The 24,500-nt window shown below is 38.5% G+C and overlaps 1 protein-coding gene across 9 annotated transcripts in view; it reads left to right on the top strand.

Annotated features, from left to right (window-relative positions):
* LOC114667327 (ammonium transporter Rh type C 2-like) overlaps positions 1–24,500 on the top strand; it is a 104,489-nt gene that overhangs the window by 55,448 nt on the left and 24,541 nt on the right. The window contains exons 9-11 of one of the 9 annotated variants that reach the window (XR_007933710.1): positions 3,928–4,001; positions 6,209–6,318; positions 8,789–8,966. The exons of 3 other annotated variants lie outside the window; for them this stretch is intronic. Coding sequence is in view for 4 of the 6 variants with exons in the window: in XM_028822595.2 (XP_028678428.2) it covers positions 3,928–4,001; positions 6,200–6,292 (167 nt within the window). In the remaining 2 variants the exon portion in view is untranslated. Of the gene's footprint in view, positions 1–3,927; positions 4,002–6,199; positions 6,319–8,788; positions 10,989–24,500 lie in introns of those variants that run through there. 5 more of the 9 variants (XR_007933709.1, XM_028822595.2, XM_051920196.1 and 2 more) reach the window with 5 other exon arrangements.

The raw sequence follows: 24,500 nt of genomic DNA, 5'->3' as shown, positions 1-24,500 counted from the left end.
AATTAAAATTAGGTAAGAATAAAAATTAATAAATAAAAAAATAAATAAATCAATACAGACTTGCATAAAATAGACACATAATTAGCAGATTGCTGGATTCCTTTTACATAGTATAATTTTTTAAGACTATAAAGATGAGTGAACTTAAGTTGTTCCTTTCTTTTCAGTAGTTCAAGTTCTAATGCAAATAACATTAGAGAAATAATAAAGCAGCAGTGCAGTAAGCATGTTAGACACTGGAATGTTATAATTAAAGAGAAGGTACAGCCAGTGAATACCCTGTCCAGTTATGCAGATGTGTAAAGTCGTCTTTATATGCAAGGTAGTCTTAGCAAACGCAAAAGTAAATAAGAATGTGTCTTTGCAAGTTTTCTTAATGAATTCCAAAGAGCCAGCTTGGCATATCTCTATTGGCAAAGCATTACACAATTTAGGGGCATAAGCGCTGAATGCCACTTCACCAGTTCTTTTATGGTTCATCAGGTTCTTCTGAGAATCTCAGATTGCAATTTGAAATGTAGAGTGAAAGACACTTCTGAATATTGCCAGCAGTGAGAAAATAATAATAATAATTAATAATAATAATAATCCATCCATCCATCCATTGTCCAACCCGCTGAATCCGAACACAGGGTCACAGGGGTCTGCTGGAGCCAATCCCAGCCAACACAGGGCACAAGGCAGGAAATAATCCTGGGCAGGGTGCCAACCCACCACAGTAATAATAATAATAATAATAATAATAATAATAATAATAATAATAATAAGAAGAAGAAGAAGAAGAAGAAGAAGAAGAAGAAGAAGAAGAAGAAGAAGAACACAAAAGCCCCAGTACTGATCCCCAGCTAAATTCTAATAGTTTGCTCTTTTTATCATGTAGAACCTATAGCGGAGCCATTTAGTATGAAACTCCTTTAGTGCTTGTGAAGTGATTTGAACAATTGAAGATGAGAATTAGCTTTTTCTCAAAATCTTCTTGAAGAAATGCATCAAGAAAGGCATCTTGAAATGCTTCCAGTCTTCAATGCTGGACCATTAAGTGACCTGTGCATAAGTTTTGTGTTTATTGGGTTTGTTCCCAATACTTCCTCTTCTGACTCCACAAAACAGAAAACATACAGTATGTATTGCTACAATACAGACTAAATTAAACTGGACTGAATCATTCTACATGTTCCAGTTTTACAGCATTGTTCAAACGTTACAGCTCCCTAGACTCAAGATTAAACGTTCTTTATTGTCATATGCAAAGAACAGCATGACGTCATCCTGGGCAATGAATTGTACTGAGAGACGTTTCAGTCAGCTATTAAACATACATAGGAATGAGGAACACAGGACAGAAAGAATAAACATTAAATAATAGAATACTATAACAATATTTAAGAATATATCCATCCATTTTCCAACCCGCTGAATCCGAACACAGGGTCACGGGGGTCTGCTGGAGCCAATCCCAGCCAACACAGGGCACAAGGCAGGAAACAATCCTGGGCAGGGTGCCAACCCACCGCAGGACTTAAGAATATATATAAATACTATTACTGTGACTAAATAATAAATAAATCTTACACATAGATACAACCACTTATAAAATACTGTATTAAGAATGTTGCATTATTTAATTAGAATAAGTACAGGTATTACACCGAGTTTACTCTCATGAGTGAGTACAGGTAATTCAATGACAACATGTTAGGCATTCAGTGTTACTGAGGAGCCTGATAACCTGTGGATAAAGACTGTCTTTAAAGTCTACCGGAATGTGCCCTGATGCTCTAGACGAGCCTACCAGACAGGACCGTGTTGAACAAATTGTATCCTGGGTGGTTGGAGTCATTGATGATCCTGGGAGACTTCCATCAGCAGCATGGAGGGTAAATGTCCTGCATGGCTGGCAGCTCCTTGCTAATAAGTTATTCCCCAGTCTTTACCAGCCTTTGAAGAGCCTTGTGATCCTGAAGCGATCAGTTGCCAAATCATACAGTATTGCAGCCGGACAGAATGCCCTCAATAGTACACCTGTATGAATAACCAGCTTCAAGACAGATTTCTTTAGCCTCCTGAGGAGGTAGATATACTGGCCTGCAGTCCTGGTCATTTTCTGTGTGTGTAATGACCAAGTCAATTTGTCTGTAAACTTGAAGCAGTTCACCCTTTCTACCTCCATGTTATTAATGTACTGGGGAGCATAGACACTCCTCTTCTACTTTCTGTAATCCATAATTATCTCTTTTATTTTATTGATGTTAAGAAACAGGGTGTTATCCTGGTACCATCTATCCAGGGTTCTCACCTCCTCTCTACAGGTCATCATCATTGTTATTGATCTTTATAATGAAAGTGAAGCTTTGCATTAATGTCACAGTTGAGCAGGGAATATAGGAGGGGACTGAGCATGCAGCCCTGAGGGGCTCCTGTACTGAAAGTCGGTGTATGTGAAGTACGATTGACGATTCTGACCACCTGGGAATCTGCCTATCAAGAAGTTGTTGGCTCAGTTGCACAGAGAGGAGATTATTTCAAGGTCTTTAAGCTTCAAGACAAGTTTTGAGGGAAGGATAGTTTTTAAAGACCTAACTATAATCAAAACACAGCATCTTCACATAATTGCTCCTCATTCATTGGAGCTGTACTGTGAGCACAAATTCAGTAATATGAATGTCCTTTACCATTTATGAAGACATTGCATCTCTCAAACATGGCAGATTTTCATCAAAGCTAATCCTAATACCTAATCTGATACAGTAAGCAGAACCTTTCAAAACTGTCAAATTAACTGGAGTTAAACAGAATATGACCAATCTGTTAATCCAGTTCAGAGTTACATAGAGCTAAGGCCTATGCTAATAGCATTGCCTGAAAGCCTGTCACAGACCACATACAGCAGATGTATGCACCTTGTGAGACTGATTGGAGTTGCCATTCAACCTAATTTACATATGTCACAGGAAACAGGAGGAAAAACAACACAGTCAGGAGGAGAAACTTCACATGGGTGGGGACTGAACTGGGATTCAGACTTAAAACTCTGTAAATGTGAGGTAACAACATGAAGCACGGCTCCACCTTTATACCAATCCACTCTTATGGCCTCATATTCACAGCGTTATGAATTTTAGAAGTCAGATCTGTAGAAATTATTTACTTCAAAGAACACTTCAGTTCCATATTGTCTCCTTTTGCAATCTTGTGGTGTGTATAGTATTTCCCACATGGCTATACCTACGTACCAATGTTTTTAACTTTGTGTCTGTATCTTTTTTTCCCTCTTCTTCTTCTACATTTCTAGTACCAATTAAGTGAGTCTGAGAATGCTGTGTTATGTAGCCGTACTACATCTGGTACAGAATTAACAACATTTCAAAATAAATCAAATTCAAATCAAAACAATTCTGTGTTGAAGTACAGTAAGTCACCAGGCTTAGCACAATAATTAAGCAGGTATTTTGCAGTGCATAGTTTACTTACAACTTTTTTCATTGGTTTCAATTATTTTTTTCATTATGAGAGATTTAATTGCATTGCTACAGTGCAGTATCTAATGCTCAATTTGGAAATTAATAGATAGATAGATAGATAGATAGATAGATAGATAGATAGATAGATAGATAGATAGATAGATAGATAGATAGATAGATAGATACTTTATTAATCCCAAGGGGAAATTCACAAATAATAATAAAGCAGCTTCAGCAGTTTACAAAACAATTAATGGTGAATATGCATTAATTAATGTATAAAATAATGTCTCTAACAATTCCTATTGCTGTCAGGTACCATTTCCACACAGTGATCAACTGTTTTGATTCAGTGTGAAGCATGACAGGATTTTTAAGATTCTTGTGCCACCTTGTGGCTAAAATGTATAACTGCAGTTTTTCAGTAATGCCATTATTAATCTGTCTCAATTTTCCTCAATTACAGGTTTCATTTTAAAGCTTCCCTTCTGGGGAGATGCACCAAATGAAAATTGCTTTGAGGATAACATATATTGGGAGGTGAGCCTTCTTTTGACTTTGTATATTCTTGCTGTACTGACATATCAATAATTTATAGTGTGATTTAAATTATACATTATCAGTCGTTCAGTCAGTGTCCAAGCTACTATATCCTAACACAGGGTCACAGGAGCCAATCCCTGCCAACACAGGGTGGAAGGCAGGAAACAATCTCCGGGCAGGGCTCCAGCCCACCGCAGGGCACACATACACCAAGCACACGCCAGGGACAATTTAGAATCGCCAATGCACCTAACCTGCATGTCTTTGGACTGTGGGAGGAAACCCATGCAGACACAGGAAGAGCATGCAAACTCCACGCAGGGAGGATACGGGAAGCAAACCCGGGTCTCCTTACTGGGAGGCAGCAGCGCTACCCACTGCGCCACTGTGCCGTCTGTTATACATTATAATTGCAGAATTAATTTGTGCCAGAAACAAAAATCAAGCTATCAAACTGTTGTTTGTAGTGGTGAAGAAAGATTCCTAATCAGGGAAAATATTTGTTGTCTCTAGCTGAATGTCTGATTATTTTTTTTATTTTTATCAAAATACCAATTGCCTTATTATCAACAGTGGCTACTGTAATTTAATCATTTGAATTATGTGCTGAAAAATATCAGAAGTTTTAAATTGATTGAATATTTTGTTGAGTCAGTTTATATCTACTTTAATAAATTCTTTTTAATAGGGAAGCTCACACGGTTGTGCAGATAATTTATCCATCCGATGTCAAAACTATTTAATCTAGTTCAGGGCCCAGGGGAGCAACATTATGCTCAAATCAGGCATAATCCCTAGATAGAACAAGATCAGATTGACAAAATGTGAATTAGAACAAATTACCAATTAGTTTTCAAATTCATATAATTTACAGAAGTATTAAAATACAGTCAGAAGGCTTATATAGTCAGGTGTGTTATACAAATCAAGTCATGAATGGATTGTTAAACACAGAGAAAATCATATTGGAAATGATTACCTACCAGATGTGATGACAAGCAACAATGCTGAACAATCAGTGTGCATCTTCTTTGTCTTTTTTTAGATATGCTTAGGCAAAATGAAAACACAAGAAAGTGTTCTGAAATTGAGCAGTCAGAGTGTTAGAAACCGTTTAGCTCTTTTATAGAAACACCTGGGCATCTTCCTAAAATTATCTTTGATATTTCTCATTCTCATCATGATGCAAAAACAGTTTGTCATAGAAATAGAATTGAAAGTGATTAATATAAAATAAATGATAAAAAGCAAAATCAGCATATCTTCAAATCTACATCACCCAGTGTCTGTTCTGTTTAGCATGTATCATGAGCCAAAAAATAAATAAATAAATAAATAATAATAATAATGATAAAGTAGCCAAGTTTGCATCTGTTTTTGTTCATCATGCTTGTATTTACACCTCACATTAACACATCTGGCTAAGGATGACATATTTTGCAGTAAATATTACAATAATTCAGTTCATCTTCTGTGAGAATATAACAAGAATATAGCAGAGATTTTGAATAATTTACCCCTTTACTGTTTGTAATATGGTTTCTGGTAAAATGGAAAGTAGTAAATTATTGTGTGCGGTTTACTTGTGAAAATAAAATCAATATAAAAAAAGAACAAATAACAACAACAAATAAAAAACAAAACATATTTTATTTACAATTCTTGTGAGCCTTTTTGACTCCATACCAATTAAACTACAGATGGCGCTGTAGGCCTTCTTTTGCAAAGCTCAGTTCCAAAATTATTAACAAGACAAGCACACATTTTTATTTTTGTGCTTTATTGTTTGATCCTATTATAAAACAATTAATCATAAATTGTTTGTGTTTATTTTAAAAAGGTATGGAGTAGTACGTTTTGATCCAATTTTAAAACACTGATTTCTAAAGTAATGTTAGTTCATTCAATAACATAAGGGTCTAACTCCATTGTGTGACACATGGATGCCTCAGTTCTGAATTGTCAGATACTGCCCAGCAGCATTTGTTTTAAATGGAAAAATAACCTTTAGTCCAATATGTATTATAAGGACATGAGGCTTACGTCCATTCAAATCTCGATAGTCGCTTCCTCGACCCATCGCTTGTAGTCCCTGTTAAGATGGCTGTATTGTGTGTGCAGTGTGTTTAACTCTCCTACTGAATGATGTTACAGCAACGTCTTTTTTTCAAAGTGCCTTTACTTTTCTATGTCAGGTTCCTGAGGAGGAGGAGGAGGAGGATAAGAAGAGTTCACTAGCAGGTTCGACATACGTCAACCATGGAAACAACAAACCGGCTGAACCTTGAATGCAAGAGCACTGAAGATATGAAAGGTACAGTAGGCAACAAATCAGAATAAAAAATCTCCTTATGGTGATATTGCCAGGGTGCAGTCAAACAAGGACTCGGGCATCTAGAAGACAGAATTCAGTATTTACAAGAAATCGTTTACATTTGAATACTGCCATTCAGCATTGACAGTGAAGTTCCAAAAATTAACAGAAAAAGACATAAAATCTGCAAGGAAATAATATGAGTCTCCTACGTCAGTTCTAAACAGCAGCTTCAGTTTTAAAATATATTATGCATTATGGGTAATTATAAATGTTGCTCTATAACTAGAATCTTGTGCTCTACGCTGTTTTCATTTACAGTCAAATTTACTCATGAACATACGTTTGCTATTATCATTTCTATAATATTTCAGCACTTTCCATATAGGAATGTTAAGAGTATTTGAATTCGATCCGGTAAAGCAGTCTGCAGTAGTATACATAAAATTAAATGAACAGTTAAGAGCTTAGGCCTTGCTCTCCTTTTTGTCTTAGTGAGTGTGGCTTTGTTGTCGGAATTTCTAGAAATGTTATGCTTTCTGTTTCCATGTAATTGAACAGCCATGTGATATAATATTTACTATAATGAAAAAATAATCTTGCTGTAGGACTGGAAAACAAACCAAAAAATAAATTGTGAACTACTCAATATGTCCTTAAGGTGGCAGTAGACACCATCATTGCTTTCATTTGTATTTTTTTGTAAAGTGAACAGCTTTTTATAAAAGTATGAATGAAATGTCAAAATGTGCTCTTTAGAGCATTAGAAATATTTAAGGGATAAAAACAAATATATCTGTATAGTTCTCCTTCAATTAGTTGCTATCTTAAACATGTTTCAGGAATAAAATCTAAAGGTCATGGTACATAATATGACAATATCTCAAAGATGGCAAATACATTTCTGTGCCAGTTTTTTCTTATTCGTTAAAATTAACAAAATACAAGTCCCAAAGTTTGAAATTGTGAATATTACCTTCTCAGTGGGGACACAAGTCACTTTTATGTCCATATAACTATAGCTCATTAATAGATGAAATGAATAAGTTTGGAACATTTTGTTATTCAGAGAAAGAAGGCAAATATAATCTGTCAAAAAACACTTAGAAAAATATCTTTTTTATTATTTAGGATTTCAAAAGAATTCTCTTTAGTATCTTCTAAGCACTCAGTAACGTAATGCACTTTTTTTTTGTTTATTTTGAACGTTGCCTGTGATTTTACTGGCACAGAAAGTTCCTGTTTAGCTGTGAAGATTTTACTGGGGTGACCCTTATTACAACATATTATAGGAATCCTGCATTAGCCATGAAGAGCATAATCTGTACTTTATGTCTTGGACAATTCTTATCCAGCCATTGAGGGACATGGCTGTCACAAAAGAGTGAGGCTGCTCCTGGAACTGTTTTGTTTATTTTACAGATTGTGTATGATCAGTTGGGTTCAGAGGCCCTAATAATCCCAGTACTACGATCACAATGCGATGGGATCAAAGGCTTAAATAAAGGCCATTCATACATGACATTAGTAGCCGAAGGGCATACAATTTTCTAAACACGAGCTTATGGCTGTCTTAAATTGTAAGCAAATCAACTGTGGTTAGTGAGTCCAAAACAGAACTGACTTGCTGCCTTAAAATGGCGGTCTTTAAATGCAAGTAGAAGAAGTGATGTCATCAGGGCCGGAACCGGCAGTGACGTCATTGGTTGCCCCGGAACCGGGCGGGACTTCCCGAGAATGGTCTACAAAGAATTGAGAGAATCAGTGCACTTCGCCACCCCCTGGTTAGACATGAAATTACTTTTATTCAAGCCCTTTAGTTGTCCCCTAAGCACATGTGTGTGACAATGCGTATAAAGGTAAGTAGTGACACTAAACTGACCCAGTGTGACTGTGAGTGTGAGTGATTGAGTTCTGTGATAAAACTGATGCTCCATCCAGGGTTGCTCCATTCCTTGTGTTCAGCCATGCTGGGATTGACTCCAGCCTCCATTACCCATAAATTGGACTAAATGGGTTTGATAACATTGGGAGATTATTTGGATTATATAAGTGGTTGTAACAGAAAAACTTTATGATTAAATCAAAACATCTGTGAGTTAAAGGTCAGAGAGCAGCTTTAGGCTGCTTTTCACTTTTCAAACCTATCCCTTATGAATACAATTATGTGGTTCTACCAGGGATTTTACAAGAACAAACTTGTGGCACAAGCGGTTTTATTAATAAACGTATCAAGATACTATCATAACATGGAGAATTATATCAAAAGTAGATTTTAAAAACAGTTTGCACCTCCGTTATCCTGCTTTTGAAATGAATCTTATTAGCATTATGTTATAGGCACCTACACACACGTACCTCCAAATCATTTTTGATTTCATGAAAAGTTGGTGGTCCTGGCAAGTTGGGCCTACTTCAGCAGAAGTTATGATTTCTTAACGATTTCATTCTGTTTTTCTTCCCCCCCCAGGTTGTCACTGAAGCAGTTATTTCACCAGTCCTGTGTTTCTTCCGGCCTGATTCTTTTGCTGCACACACCCCTTCTTGTTGACAATGGATGGGATGTAAAATCATGATTGGAATTATGATTTGAAAACTTTATGTGTCCTTGGACATATTCACCACCTTTTTGTTTAATTTTATATACAGTAAGTACTTGACTTGTTTCATACTGCTGGACGCAACCAAGTGCAGAAAAGGAGCCTCAGTTATAATGTGATGTTACAAAGAACTGCAATAATCAAACAGCTGAAATCCATACAGGAAGTCAATTCTAAAAAGCCTAAATGTTAATGGTTGATTATTATGTTTTTCATATTTTCTTTAAATATAATTTATATACAGGTGTATATTTAAAGGTCATTCCATTTTTCTTTGTAAAGCAAGTGCTGAAAAATCTTGCTCAAAATGATCTTTTCCAATATGCATTTAAACATATTGTTATAGGCCTACATTTTCATTTTTAAATTAATATCTTGTATTTAGTTAAAGTAATTCACATGCATAATTTAGCTACACAACACTCACCATAATCCCACAGCTCTGTTTGATCATTCAGACACATAATATAGAAAATGCAGCCATTCTGTAACTGTAAAGGAAAACTTTACTATTGGGTTTATGTGTATACGGTAGGGGCGGCACGATGGCGCAGTGGGTAGCGCTGCTGCCTCGCAGTTGGGTGATCTGGGGACCCGGGTTCGCTTCCCGGGTCCTCCCTGCGTGGAGTTTGCATGTTCTCCCCGTGTCTGCGTGGGTTTCCTCCGGGCGCTCCGGTTTCCTCCCACAGTCCAAAGACATGCAGGTTAGGTGGATTGGCGATTCTAAATTGGCCCTAGTGTGTGCTTGGTGTGTGGATGTGTTTGTGTGTGTCCTGCGGTGGGTTGGCACCCTGCCCAGGATTGTTTCCTGCCTTGTGCCCTGTGTTAGCTGGGATTGGCTCCGGCAGACCCCCGTGACCCTGTGTTTGGATTCAGCGGGTTGGAAAATGGATGGATGTATACGGTAGTTCTGGTTACAGAGGTTCATATTTATTACCAAACTCCATTTTAATTAAACAATCTACCTGAGATTGTGTATGTATGTATATTATATTATATTATACAGTATATATATATATATATATATATATATATATATATATATATATATACACACACATTTTTTTTTTAATAAAGTCCCAATTGAGTTTATATATTTGTAATCTAAGGGCCAAGAGAAAGAATACTAAAAAATACAAAATTATATCTGCCTTGAATGTATTATCTTCTTCTTCTTCTTCTTTCGGCTGCTCCTGTTAGGGGTTGCCACAGCGGTTCATCTTGTTCCATATCTTTGAATGTATTATCTTGCTTTCCAAAAAAAAAGCTTCTATCCTTCTCCTCATTCAGGAAACACCATAGCGAGGCATAATTAGCTGTCAGTAGTCAGCTTTTTGGCCTGCTGAGTTACGCCACGATGAGGGCTGAGGCCTTTGTTTTAACTCTTTCTGCATTTCGAGATATCTGATTCAGAATCAGGACACTATCCAGGAGAAACAACAGTTTATTTTTTGAATGTATTGTGTATGGTGGTACAACACAATATAAAGGTTCTTTGTTTATGGGGGCACAGCAGAGCAGCAGAAATCTCTGCGTGCCACACTATACATCTAATTGATTTGAACAAATGTACCCCTCCTGCATGCCATCAAAGCCCTGTGTAGATGTCACCCGCACTAGGGGCAGTACCATTCATTAAACCGATGCTTCTCTGAGTGGTTTCGTCCTCCATGAAGCCCTCTCAAAGCCTGGCAAATCTGTAATGATTCAAAGTATGAAGCCATCAGTCACAATGTATGTGTTTGTGTCCAGCACCTTTTACCACATCCTTTCTACTGTAACATACTAGACGTCATACTGTATGTTTGTTAGCCATATACTGTAGCTGGGGCAAATAAAGCAAGGTCATTCTTCACACTTCTTGAAGATTAAGATAATATTTTGTACTATTTACATTGCACTATTCCTTTAAAGCATCTTGTTTTTGAATTATGATATTGTTATACTGCAATTATTATTTTACAATTTTGAAGAGACTGTAATTCCTGTCTGTTTTTTAATGGACAGTATCCTCTGGAGACTGCTATGTATTCAAAATCCACAATAAATTTGAATCATGGCTGAGCACTACTGTGTTGTTCAATGTTGTTCATTATTTTGTATTATGTAACATGTGTGTCATACATAATTTATAGGAAGGGTAAAAAATGTTGCCAAATAATTGAAATTAACTGTTGCCATTCAAACTCAATTGGTACAGAAGCTGAAAAACATACACCGCTTTAGAAGGCACATTGGGGCACAAATAAGGTACGTACTGTAAATATATTGTAGCGGGGTTACGTAGTAATAGTGTTGTCAATGTTAGTATTGTGTGTGTTTCGTTTCCATCGTCCCATTTGCTGTTTAATGTGTGCATCAGTGAATGTCGTCCCCGTAAATAAAAGGGGGACTGATGATGGAGGGAGACCACAGTCCCTGAATAATGGAAGGCACCTGTGTATAATAATCAATTAAATCCGGCACAGGACTATATAAACAATCAGTCAAATCTGGACAATGCAAAGTAAATTTGTTGCACATCCTACAAAAAACAAGAAAAAACCTACACTTTCAGCCCGTTTGATATTTCAAATTAAGTTTAATAAAGACATAGTTTGCAATAACCCAAAAACATGAGCGAACAAAATAATTTGTACAAAAAAACCAACCAGTTCTGTCCAGTTGCATTAATGAATGTGTACAGATTCTTTTCCTGCTAATGATTCAGAAAGTTAAGGACTAGAAAAAAAGTGCTGGCAAGTGTACAAAAACTGAATTCATAATTGGAACAGGACTAAAACTATGCACAAAGACATACAATGTCTGCATAAACGCAAATGTCCTTCCGCATCAAAGTCACATAATGCAGAGGATTTTTCTTCACAGATGACTCAGACTGTCAGATTGCAAGGTTTTGATTAACTTTACAAGGAAAACATTTAAAAACTGGACTTAATCTGCATGTTGGTGTGCTCCTCTTTGCCATGTACCGAGTTCTAGTTTTGCTCCCATTACACATCTTGCACAAATAACTACAAACTGTCTTCAATTGTTAAATTCATTTTGCATAGAGGCTGTCATTTCACAAATTACGTTTTCTATAACTCAACATGCTGTTGTGAACAGTCTTGATAAGAGAATTCTCTGAATAGCATAGAATAAGCAGAACCAAACAAAACCATAGTAATAAGATTGAATAGCTTTAGCAACCCTTAAAGCACAAAAAACAATTTACATGTCAAAGTTTTTTGCACTTTCATAGAAATTAAGGGTCAATGCTGCTTCTTTGTATTTTTATTGAAGAAAACTTGATCAGTGCAATTCTATTCACAAAAAGATGCAGGTGAACATCGCCCCTCACACACCACTTGGCTCTCAAGGCTCAGCATTCTCTGTGCAGTCATTAGTGAGTCACCTGAAACAGACATTTTGTATTAACATCATGCTTAACAACTGGGACCCATAAAAAGAAAAAGTATCAGGTTTTGGTTATACCAACCATAATTTAAATGTTAATGATCCAATATGTTCAAACAAAAATATTGTTTAATAAAATGTCCAGTGTACTGTTGTAACGGCCGGCCCCTTACCCAGCCGGCAGCTACACCTCCAAGACCTGTGGCCTGGATAATTTACTGAGAATAAATCCAACTATCAAACCGTACCTCTAACAAAGTACACTTTTCCCCACAATTGATGGTGTAAATATAAACTCACAAAGCAGATATGTAAAATTATACTGATTAAATGTATTAAATGAAACAACAAGACAAATGCAAAAATAGAAAGAAACAAATATAAATATCCCTCCACCACATCAACGACGAGACACCACCATATAGAAATACAACAAAACCCTCCCTTGCCCCTGTAACATATAACACACAACACGAATAACAAAAAATGATTATATACGGAATGATCGTGAACTTGAGTCCGGTTATAAAAACTGTCCTGAATACGGTTGACTGAACTAATGATAAATGAGTCGTTTGATTTTCCTGGAACAAAATGGAACATCCTCACCGTGGATCCTCGGTGCGTGGTGGATGATGAAGTCCGACCCCGGGGTCTCTCGTGATGAGGGTATTGAAGTAAGTCTGGCGAATTGAAAAATAAACTGGATGAAAATGCGCGATGTAGAATACAGCAGGTATAAATGGCTCGTGGTCGTGAAAATGAAAAAGTCTCCTTCCCTTCTCTTCTCTTCTCTTCTCTTCTCTTCTCTTCTCTTCTCTTCTCTTCTCTTCTCTTCTCTTCTCTTCTCTTCCTATTTTGGCTATTCCCTCCTGATGGCTTAAATAGTCCTGTGACGGCTGTAATTGATTAATAGTGAACAGGTGTTTTCCAGGTTTGAGGCTGTGGTCTTCTTCCATCATCCGTCCCCCTTTACGGGGATGGCATTTACTGATACATACACATAAACAGCAAACGGGACAATGGAAACGAGACGCACTCTGTACTGACATTTGACAACACTAACTATGTAGCCCTGCTACACTGTTATGAACAGTACGGTACATACCAAGAACAAAATCAGTCTTGTGGGATTCTGGCAAGCAGAGTCTTTTCTAGGACAGCAGGAGTAGCAGAAACCTGCTAAATAGAAACTATAGGATTGCTTAAGACAAATAAAGTAGGCCTTTAAAGTGTGGCATTTCAAAGTCATGTTTACTAATCTCAGCATTGACAACAAGTGCACCAAACTTCTCAAAGTATGCCATCAGGAACCTTGTGACATGGGGACAATGCACCCTCATCTCCAAAGATGGAAAGACTTGGCTTGAGACGATCACCTCTGCCTAAAGTAACTGGCCACAGCAGGTCTAACCCACTCCCAACTTCAATTCTGTTAATCAGCAAAATATCAAGCTAAACACTGGCTGCCATTAAAATTAATGCACTCATAACATGTGTTTCATAACTACTGTATACTGGCAAGATTACCTGTATTTGTCCCAGACTGTGAGTTAAAGGTTTGTAAAATGTACCATTGGTCCAAGCCACCAAATTGTAAACACAAAATGCAATGTATATCTTAAATTTAATACTACCTCACTGCATTTTCCCCAAAGTGGTACAGGTTTACTTGCTATAAAACCAAAAAATAAAAACAAACACAAAAAAAACCAACCAAATTTACAGAAACACTTGCCTCTTAAATTTCCAATGTGTCGACCTTGTCCGTGGTTTTTGACAGAGTGAGATAGATAGATAGATAGATAGATAGATAGATAGATAGATAGATAGATAGATAGATAGATAGATAGATAGATAGATAGATAGATAGATAGATAGATAGATAGATAGATAGATAGATAGATAGATAGATAGATAGATAGATACTTTATTAATCCCAATGGGAAATTCACATTCTTCAGCAGCAGCATACTGATACAATAAATAATATTAAATTAAAGAATGATAATAATACAGGTGAAAAAAAAACAGACAATAACTATGTATAATGTTAAATGTTAACTTTTACCCCCCCTGGTGGAATTAAAGAGTCGCATAGTTTGGGGGAGGAACGATCTCCTCAGTCTGTCAGTGGAGCAGGACAGTGACAGCAGTCTGTCGCTGAAGCTGCTCTTCTGTCTGGAGATGACATTATTTAGTGGATGCAGTGGATTCTCCATAATTGATAGGAGCCTGCTGAGCGCCCTTCGCTCTGCCACAGATGTTAAACTGTCCAGCTCCATGTCAACAATAGAGCCTGCCTTCCTCACCAGTTTGTCCAGGCGTGAGGCGTCTTTCCTCTTAATGCTGCCTCCCCAGCACACCACTGCGTAGAAGAGGGCGCTCGCCACAACTGTTTGATAGAACATCTGCAGCATCTTATTGCAGATGTTGAAGGAAGCCAGCCTTCTAAGGAAGTATAACCGGCTTTGTATTTTCTTGCACAGCGCATCAGTATTGGCAGTCCAGTCTAATTTATCATCCAGCTGCACTCCCAGATATTTATAGGTCTGCACCATCTGCACACAGTCACCTTTGATGATCACTGGGTCTATGAGGGGTCTGGGCCTCCTAAAATCCACCACCAGCTCCTTGGTTTTGCTGGTGTTCAGGTGTAGGTGGTTTGAGTCGGACCATTTAACAAAGTCATTGATTAGGTCCCTATACTCCTCCTCCAGCCCGTTCCTGATACAGCCCACGATAGCAGTGTCATCAGCGAACTTTTGCACATGGCAGGACTCCGAGTTGTATTGGAAGTCCGATGTATATAGGCTGAACAGGACCGGAGAAAGTACAGTCCCTTGTGGCGCTCCTGTGTTGCTGACCACAATGTCAGACGTGCAGTTCCCAAGACGCACATACTGAGGTCTGTCTTTAAGATAGTCCACGATCCATGCCACTAGGTATGAATCTAATCCCATCTCTGTCAGCTTGTCCCTAAAGAGCAGAGGTTGGATTGTGTTGAAGGCGCTAGAGAAGTCTAGAAACATAATTCTTACAGCACCACTGCCTCTGTCCAAATGGGAGAGGGATCGGTGTAGCATATAGATGATGGCATCTTCCGCTCCCACCTTCTCCTGATATGCAAACTGCAGAGGGTCAAGGGCGTGTTGAACCTGTGGCCTCAGGTGGTGAAGCAGCAGCCTCTCCATGGTCTTCATCACATGTGATGTCAGAGCAACAGGCCGAAAGTCATTCAGCTCACTAGGACGTGATACCTTTGGGACTGGGGTGATACAAGATGTTTTCCAAAGCCTCGGGACTCTCCCCTGTTCCAGGCTCAGGTTGAAGATGCGCTGTAGAGGACCCCCCAGCTCCGATGCACAGACCTTCAGCAGTCGTGGCGATACTCCATCTGGACCCGCTGCTTTGCTGGCACGAAGTCTCCTCAGCTCTCTGCTCACTTGCGCTGTTGTAATTGTGGGTGGGGATGTTTTTCCTATGCTGGTATCAGCAGAAGGATGTGTGGAGGGTGCAGTACTCCGAGGTGAGAGTGAGAGTGGGTTAGGGTGGTCAAACCTGTTAAAAAAGTTGTTCATTTGGTTTGCTCTCTTTACGTCTCTCTCAATGGTGGTACCCCGCTTCGAGCTGCAGCCAGTGATGATCTTCATCCCATCCCACACTTCCTTCATGCTGTTATTCTGCAACTTCTGCTCCAACTTTCTCCTGTACTGCTCCTTCGCCGCCCTGAGCTGGACTCGGAGTTCCTTCTGCACGCGCTTGAGCTCATGCTGATCACCGTCTTTAAAAGCCCTTTTCTTCTGATTCAAAAGGCCCTTGATGTCACTTGTAATCCATGGCTTGTTGTTAGCATAGCAGCGTACTGTTCTTACTGGAACTACAATGTCCATACAGAAGTTGATGTAGTCAGTAGTGCAGTCAACAACTTCCTCAATGTTCTCATTATGAGATCCCTGCAGGATATCCCAGTCTGTAGTTCCAAAAAGTTCTCTGAGAGTATTCTCAGCCTCCGGGGTCCACTTCCTGAATGATCGTGTGGTTGTAGGTAGGACTCTAACTTTTGGTTTATAGTGAGGCTGAAGCTGAACCAGGTTATGATCTCCTTTCCCAAGCGCAGGCAGCGGGGTGGCACTGTATGCATCTTTAACGTTTGCATACAGTAAATCAATAGTCTTATTTCCCCGGGTGTTACAGTCCACATAGTTTTTGGTAGTCCTGGAAAACATTGAAAGCAACAAAATTGCCCTTAATTCTGAATATTAACAGTAACTATAGTAATTTATAAGTTAAATTTTTTAAGTAAAAGAAATTACTCTAAATCAGTGTAGACTATAAAGCTGCATATAATAAAAATGGACAAGGTTTCTGAAGTGAAAAATTGTGACCCTCATACCATGGGTTGAGTTAAGTTAAAACAGTTCCATTGCACTCTGATGCTTAATACATCAAGATGTCAAAATGTTACTTAAAAATAACTCGCCTTTATAGAGGGAAAAAAAACACCCCCAAAAACACACACTTACAACTCCATAAAAACTGGAGTGAAATAGTCGTACAAATCCAAGAAAAAGTGTAGAAATAGAACTGCAGTTAATCCAAGCGCTCCTTCCAAAGTCCGAGGTAGCCAAATAGCCAAACACATTCAAGTTTCTGTCAACACAACCAATTCAAGTATCACTGGGATGTGGACGCTCAAGAACTTTGACCTGGGAAGCTTGCAATAAAGCTGGCGAGTGCAGCGGTTTTAGACATTTTTATTTTGAAAAATGATTTGCTCTGCTGGGCTGGGCTTCAGGCGACTCCTTTTTTTGTAGAGGACTTCCCCAGCCTTTGAAAAAATGCGCTCACTTGGAACAGATGTTGCTGGCAGACAAAGGTACTTGATGGCAAGCTGGTAAAGATTGGGGTAAACAGTTATTATCTCCTTCCAACACAGGAGTGGATCATCTACCAAGATAGGCATCCATTAGATATCTCTTCACCTCCACAGTGGCATCTGCAGTGGCACTGTGGACTCTTTGAGCCTCGGAAATACGCAAGTCCAAAAGTTGCCATAGATTGTCTGTGGGACATGCTGCTTCCAAGGATGGGAAGGCTGATGTTGAAGGCTGTGGCTCTGTTTGAAAGAGTCAAAGAGTACATGGTTTTATTCACAGTACACATTAAATGTATCAAATACCAAAAATAAACATTCCATACAAAAATGACCATGGGGTGTCACGTGCACAGTGTCTGGCGAGGACCGCATTAGGGATACGCATTCCAAGGTGATTTGTCTCTCAGCTTCTCTGACACGGTCTGGATTGCCAAAGCCAATAGTTTTGATTCTTGGGTCCAGCAGCGTAGCCAAGGCCAAAACCCGGATGGATTCCAGTTTATGGAATCTGGAGTGTAAGCTTTCCTTCAGATGCACATCTAAGACAGAAAATAGCAATAATCAATGTTACTAAAAGGACACAACTATTCATTGTACAAAAATGTTTTTGGATCATCGGAGCCTACCTAATTGTATGGACTCCTCCCTGGTCACCTTGATACTCTTCTCTGAGATTTTGTGTTGCAACATGCGATATAGTGGGATCATTTTTGATGCAGATACCATTTTCTCTGCAGACATCTCAGTTGGTGCATGTTTTAGCGGAAGGAGGAGGGTCAGGCATTCATTAATATCATCATGCTCCCCACTTGTTAAGTGAATAACCTCTGTATTTAAATTAGAGAGGGCAGCACCAACTGCCTCACGTTGATCATACAGATGCTGCAGCATGTCGTAAGTGCTGTTCCATCTGGTGTCCACTTCTTGAACCACCTTCTGCACTGGCCTGCCCATTAGCTGCTGCATCTCTGATAGTTTTTCCTTAGCATTACAACTTGACCTGAACAAAGACACAATTTTCCTTGCTTTTTGATGAATTTCCTGGAGCTTGGGGGTCTGGTCAATTGCCTTCTTTACTATCAGATTCAGGGCATGGGCAAAGCATGGCACATGACGAACCTTCAGCAGCTGGGCAGTGGCAACAAGATTGGCCGCACTGTCAGTCACCATGCAGTGTATCTTGCCACTGATTCCCCAGTCCATCATTGGCACACTTGTGGACTCCATGATGTGAGCAGCAGTGTGTGTCTGGGGAAATTGGCTGACACAAAGGAGAACTATGGCCAGTTTAGCTTCAGCTGTGACATAATGGCACGTGACACCCAGATAACCATCCATATTTATTGAAGTCCACATATCAGAGGTCAGGCTGACATAAGCAGCCTGCTTTACCACAGCCATTGCCTTCTCTTTGTCTGCACGGTACTTGGCCTGAACCATGGCTTTTAGTGCCTTTCTGGTTGGGAGGATGTAGCTGGGATCCAGTTTGTTAACAAAAGCCTGGAAGCCTTTATCTTCGACAATAGAAAAGGACTGCAAATCTTTTACCAATATGTCAACCAAAGCCTCTTCCAGTTCCTCTTGTCTGCCTATAAAAGGAAACAAAAAAACACAAAACAAGCTTATTGCAGCAAGCAAACTGTGTGCACCCACAGCAGACCTCACGCTCCAGACAAACTTTCACCAGTGCTGGTTCAGAATTGTTAAAATATGTGTAATACTATAAGAATAAAAATTTGTCATACCTTGCTTAGAAGTTCCAGTGTGAGCAGATACAGCGGGCCTGTCATACTCCTCTGTAACGCCAGGATGCGTCGACCTCAAGTGACGAAGCATTGAAGACGTGTTACTGTTAAATGCAAATTGCTTATCGCAAATCATGCATTTTACTTTTGATGGAGATACTAAATCAAAGTAATTCCACACCAGAGATCGAGACCTCTTGTGTGAATCTTCCATTGTGAATTCCAAATGTAATCGCAAAGTAGATTAGTCGTATTATTGGTATGTCTATATCTATCACCTCACTCGTCTCCAAAAAATAACCTTCAAACTTAGACGCATGCATTACTACTTTTAAGTAGTTTAGGTGTGTATTAGACTGAATTGGGATCAGGTGAGTGTTTTGGACACTGTGACATTCACAGGTATAAGCTCCAGGTGTCACTGATATACTGATACGAGCTGGCGTTACACATCCACATCATCACATGCATTGGAAATAAGACGCTGAGCTTTTGACACACAAATGTTTCAAAACGACACCTTGAAGCTTATTTAAAAAGTGCACGTGAGATGATGAAGGGGAGGCAAAGCCAAATGTCACTGAGATCTGTCGTGTGTTACATTGATCAACACTGTCAATTACTTCACCCCATGTTAGACTTGTTAATGACGACCCTGTAGACACTTCATCAATTGATACAGACGCCGATATGAAGATCTACTAATCAGGGCCGGATTTATATGAAAAGAGGCCCTAGGCTATTCCACTTATGAGGCCCTTTCACCTTCCATTTTTAAGTTTGTAAATTACATGAAAGATAATAAAATTTTGCTAACAATTTGAATGTAGGCCCCTCTTGATCTTGAGGCCCTACGCTGAAGCCTAGTTAGCCTATAGGAAAATCCGGCCCTGCTACTAATGCACTGGAAACAAAGAGCAGGCAGCTATCCATATTTATAGTACTTCCAAAAAAATCTGTCTTTGCCAGAAACATGTATTCTTGTTTACCATAAGAGCAGCCCATACTAATCATGTATCTCGAAGAATGCGCAAATAAGATTTGATACATGTATACCACCTAATGTTGAAAGTACAAGACCTGCAGTTTACCTATTGTAACATAATATAGCTACTACAACTAATGAAACCCCCTACGTTAGCTAGATCTACAGTTTCATCATACACATGAAACAAAACGCATACAGTATTTTCATTAGATACATCTTGATCACACTGCTGCCTCACAGTAAGGAGACCTGGGTTAATTTCCCGGCTCCTCCCTGCGTGGAGTTTGCATGTTCTCCCTGTGTCTGCGTGGGTTTCCTTCGGGTGCTCCGGTTTCTTCCAAAGACATGCAGGTTAGGTGCATTGGCGATCCTAACTTGTCCCTAGTGTGTGCTTGTTGTGTGTGTGTGCGTGTGTGTGTGTGTGTGCGTGTGTGTGTGTATGTGTGTGTGTGTGTGTATGTCTTACGGTGGGCTGGCATGCTGCCCGAGATTTGTTCCTGCCTTGCGCTCTGTGCTGGCTGGGATTGGCTCCAGCAGACCCCCGTGACCCTGTGTTTAGATATAGCAGGTTGGACAATGACTGACTGACTGACATCTTGAGCATTAATGCAGTAATTATAGCAGTAATAATGAACCTGGGAAGAAAAGGAATATTTATGAGAAGAGACAGAACCAGTGATATCGTAGCAGACAGTATAAAAACAACATATAACACAGTAAATAGAACATATAGAATATCAAACAAAAAAGTGTATAACATTTAACACTATATAACATAATATGACTTTATACAATATATATATATATATATATATATATATATATATATATATATATATATATATATATATATATATATATATATTGATTTCTATATGCAGTGAATAAACGTATAACACTGTTCACTATAGAAGTGAGGCAGTGCAATACAGAGACTGGAATATTTATGAGAACAGTCAGAGTATTATGGTGAAGGAAGTGTTTTGAACCGTAGTAGTACAGCTGTTCTTATTCAGTCTAATAGTCAGCATTTTAATATGCAAAATTTGTCGTTTTATTTTTTGACACTAAGTAATGTACAGCACAATAATTTCAGTTGTGTTAATGATCCAGAAAGATTCGTTTTACCAATCACATCTCTGTTGAAATTTTGTAACCTGGTGGTGGAATATGCAGTATAATGTAATTAATATAACTTCCTAACTCTCAGGTCGAAGCAGTAAGCTGACATGAGAAGTGGAAACGTCCCGCCCCCATGCATTTGCGGTTCAAAGCACTGAGCAGACATGTGTAGTACTGAGATTGCATCATGATGGGGCTTCGAAGCCTCAAATATGCGCACTGGGTTATCTGAGGCTTTGAAGCCTCAAGCAGATTTGAAGCCTCAGACATGCGTAGTACTGAGATTGGATCATGATAGGGCTTCGAAGCCTTGAGCAGACATGGTCACTGGTTACTGAATCTTTGTGAAGCCTCAGCACACTCAAAGGCATTGACCTCTATATTTTGAGACTCTGACACTTAACTCTCTAGTTATATTTTGTAATTCATATTGACATTACACACTTCAGTTGATATAGTTAAACTACAATTCAGGTAGTTGCTGAGAAGTAATTATTGTTCTTGCGGATTGCTGTTATTCCCTTTGTCTGATACATAGTGTCAAAGATATATTGTCATATATCAACTTTATATATATAACAAGACTAGCAAAATACCCGCACTTCGCAGCGGAGAAGTAGTGTGTTAAAGATGTTATGTAAACATATATATACATAAACATATATACTTTTATATACATATCTACATATACACATATTTACATATATACATATATATATATATACATATACACATCCACATATATATACATAAATCAACATATATATACACATACATATACACACATACATACATATACACACATACATACATAGACACACACACACACACATATATATATATATATATATATATATATATATATATATATATATATATACATACAGACACATATATATACATATACATATTTACATATCTACATATATATACACATATATACATATCTACATACATACACATCTATCTATCTATCTATCTATCTATCTATCTATCTATCTATCTATCTATCTATCTATCTATCTATCTATCTATCTATCTATCTATCTATCTATCTATCTATCTATATACATATATATGTCTATCTATCTATCTATATATATACATCCCCGTGCTTTGTAGCGGTGAAGTACTGCTTTTAAATTTTTATTAAGAAGATAACCTTTTTAAATTGAGTGAAAATCTACCAATAACAATTTGTTAAGGATCTGTTTTTTTATGAAGCTGACTTCACACAGCCTCTCCGCTGTTTTATAAACGAACGTCATATAAGGTCTTCCTTTTTCGTTGCTTTGCCAACAGAAGCAGCCTTTTTATTTAATCCTGTTTTTACGATTGTTCTGTTTGTACATCACGTTGTCAGTTCAGCACTCCGGTTGTAATATGACCAAGCCGTGCAAGCGCACTCTTGAGAATGCAATGTATAGTTGTACAGGAGAAAAGCAATCTTGCCTGAAATCAATGGCAACCTTTTGTAGGTCTATGAACTTAATTTAAACTTTAGGTTTACACGGTGCTTTCTTTCCGAAGTACCTGCACTCATGAATATTATTGTACAGTGCATGCATAAAACCCCGTTGTGTTCGCCAAAGGTAAGCAGTGATAGAGTGTGCAGATTCAAGCCTGATCTCCTATTATCTGTTTTTTAATTTGGAAACATCTCCTGTGTCCTCATTCAAATCCTGGCTAGATAGATAGATAGATAGATAGATAGATAGATAGATAGATAGATAGATAGATAGATAGATAGATAGATAGATAGATAGATAGATAGATAGATAGATAGATAGATTGATAGATAGATAGATAGATATTTTATTAATCCCAATGGGAAATTCACATTCTCCAGCAGCAGCATACTGATACAATAAATAATATTAAATTAAAGATTGATAATAATACAGGTGAAAAACAGACAATAACTTTGTATGATGTTAAATGTTAAGGTTTACCCCCCCTGGTAGAACTGAAGAGTCGCATAGTTTGGGGGAGGAATGAGCTCCTCAATTGTCGGTGGAGCAGGACAGTGACAGCAGTCTGTCGCTGAAGCTGCTCTTCTGTCTGGAGATGATACTATTTAGTGGATGCAGTGGATTCTCCATAATTGATAGGAGCCTGCTGAGCGCCCTTCGCTCTGCCACAAATGTTAAACTGTCCAGCTCCATGCCAGCAATAGAGCCTGCCTTCCTCACCAGTTTGTCCAGGCGTGAGGCGTCTTTCTTCTTAATGCTGCCTCCCCAGCACACCACCGCGTAGAAGAGGGCGCTCGCCACAACTGTCTGATAGAACATCTGCAGCATCTTATTGCAGATGTTGAAGGATGCTAGCCTTCTAAGAAAGTATAGTCAGCTCTGTCCTTTCTTGCACAGCGCATCAGTATTGGCAGTCCAGTCTAATTTATCATCCAGCTGCACTCCCAGATATTTATAGGTCTGCACCATCTGCACACAGTCACCTTTGATGATCACGGGGTCCATGAGGAGTCTGGGCCTCCTAAAATCCACCACCAGCTCCTTGGTTTTGCTGGTGTTCAGTTGTAGGTAGTAGTTGTAGGCTAGGCACACATCTTTTTTTAAAGTGCTGCCTCTATTGGTTTCATTCTTTCGATTTATAGTTTTATAGGGTCATTATTGTCAAGTGCACAGTACTGTATATTGTTTGATTACTTTGAGTTGCAACAAAGAAATGGCAGATGTGTTCTTCTCTCTCTCTCTGCATTTGTGAGTAATGCTGTAGGACTGGTGCTGTCCATCAGAGAGCCAGTGAACTTCCATTAAATGCTCCACCAGTAGGCACCGCAGACTAAGTAAACTTTGAAATCATTCTGCTCCATGTAACTAAGGGTAGAAAATATTCTCAGTTCAAGTTTTGAAGAACTACATTTGAGAAAGATTCATATTCAATGTTAGTGGTGGATATTATATGTGTGTGTATTTGTGATGGAAAGACTGAGAAAGTAACTCCAGTAGCTCCCCAAGAACAATCTTAAATATGCAACCTTGTAAAGTCAAGCTACCTCAACAAATTTGAAAAAGAAAGAAATAAACTCCTTTAAACTTCCTCTTCTTATATAATTTACCAACTGCACCTTAACAAACCTTAGTGCCCTGACATGCACCAAAAAATAACCCAAGGCCTTCATCAAAGACACGGTAAGATGAACATGAATGGGGCATCCTGGCAAGATAATCACTGTCTAGTTCAGGGGTGGGCAAAGTCATTCCTGGAGGGCCGCAGTGGCTGCAGGTTTTTGTTCCAACCCAATTGCTTAATAAGAAGCCCTTATTGCTCAGGTAACACTATTGCTTCGCTTTAGTTGTCTCGCTCGTTTAAGATTTTGAACCCTTGTTGCTTATTTTAGTCTTGAACAGCTGTATTCTTGGTTTTTAATTGCTCCTTATTAGCAGTAAGATGTAAATGACAAAAGAAATTAGCATTTCTCCATTTAA

This window comes from Erpetoichthys calabaricus, chromosome 17, assembly GCF_900747795.2.
Source record: "Erpetoichthys calabaricus chromosome 17, fErpCal1.3, whole genome shotgun sequence".
In the NCBI taxonomy this organism is placed as follows: domain Eukaryota; kingdom Metazoa; phylum Chordata; class Cladistia; order Polypteriformes; family Polypteridae; genus Erpetoichthys; species Erpetoichthys calabaricus.
Note: the sequence above shows the minus strand (reverse complement) of the source record. Positions and strands in the feature narration are given on the sequence as shown.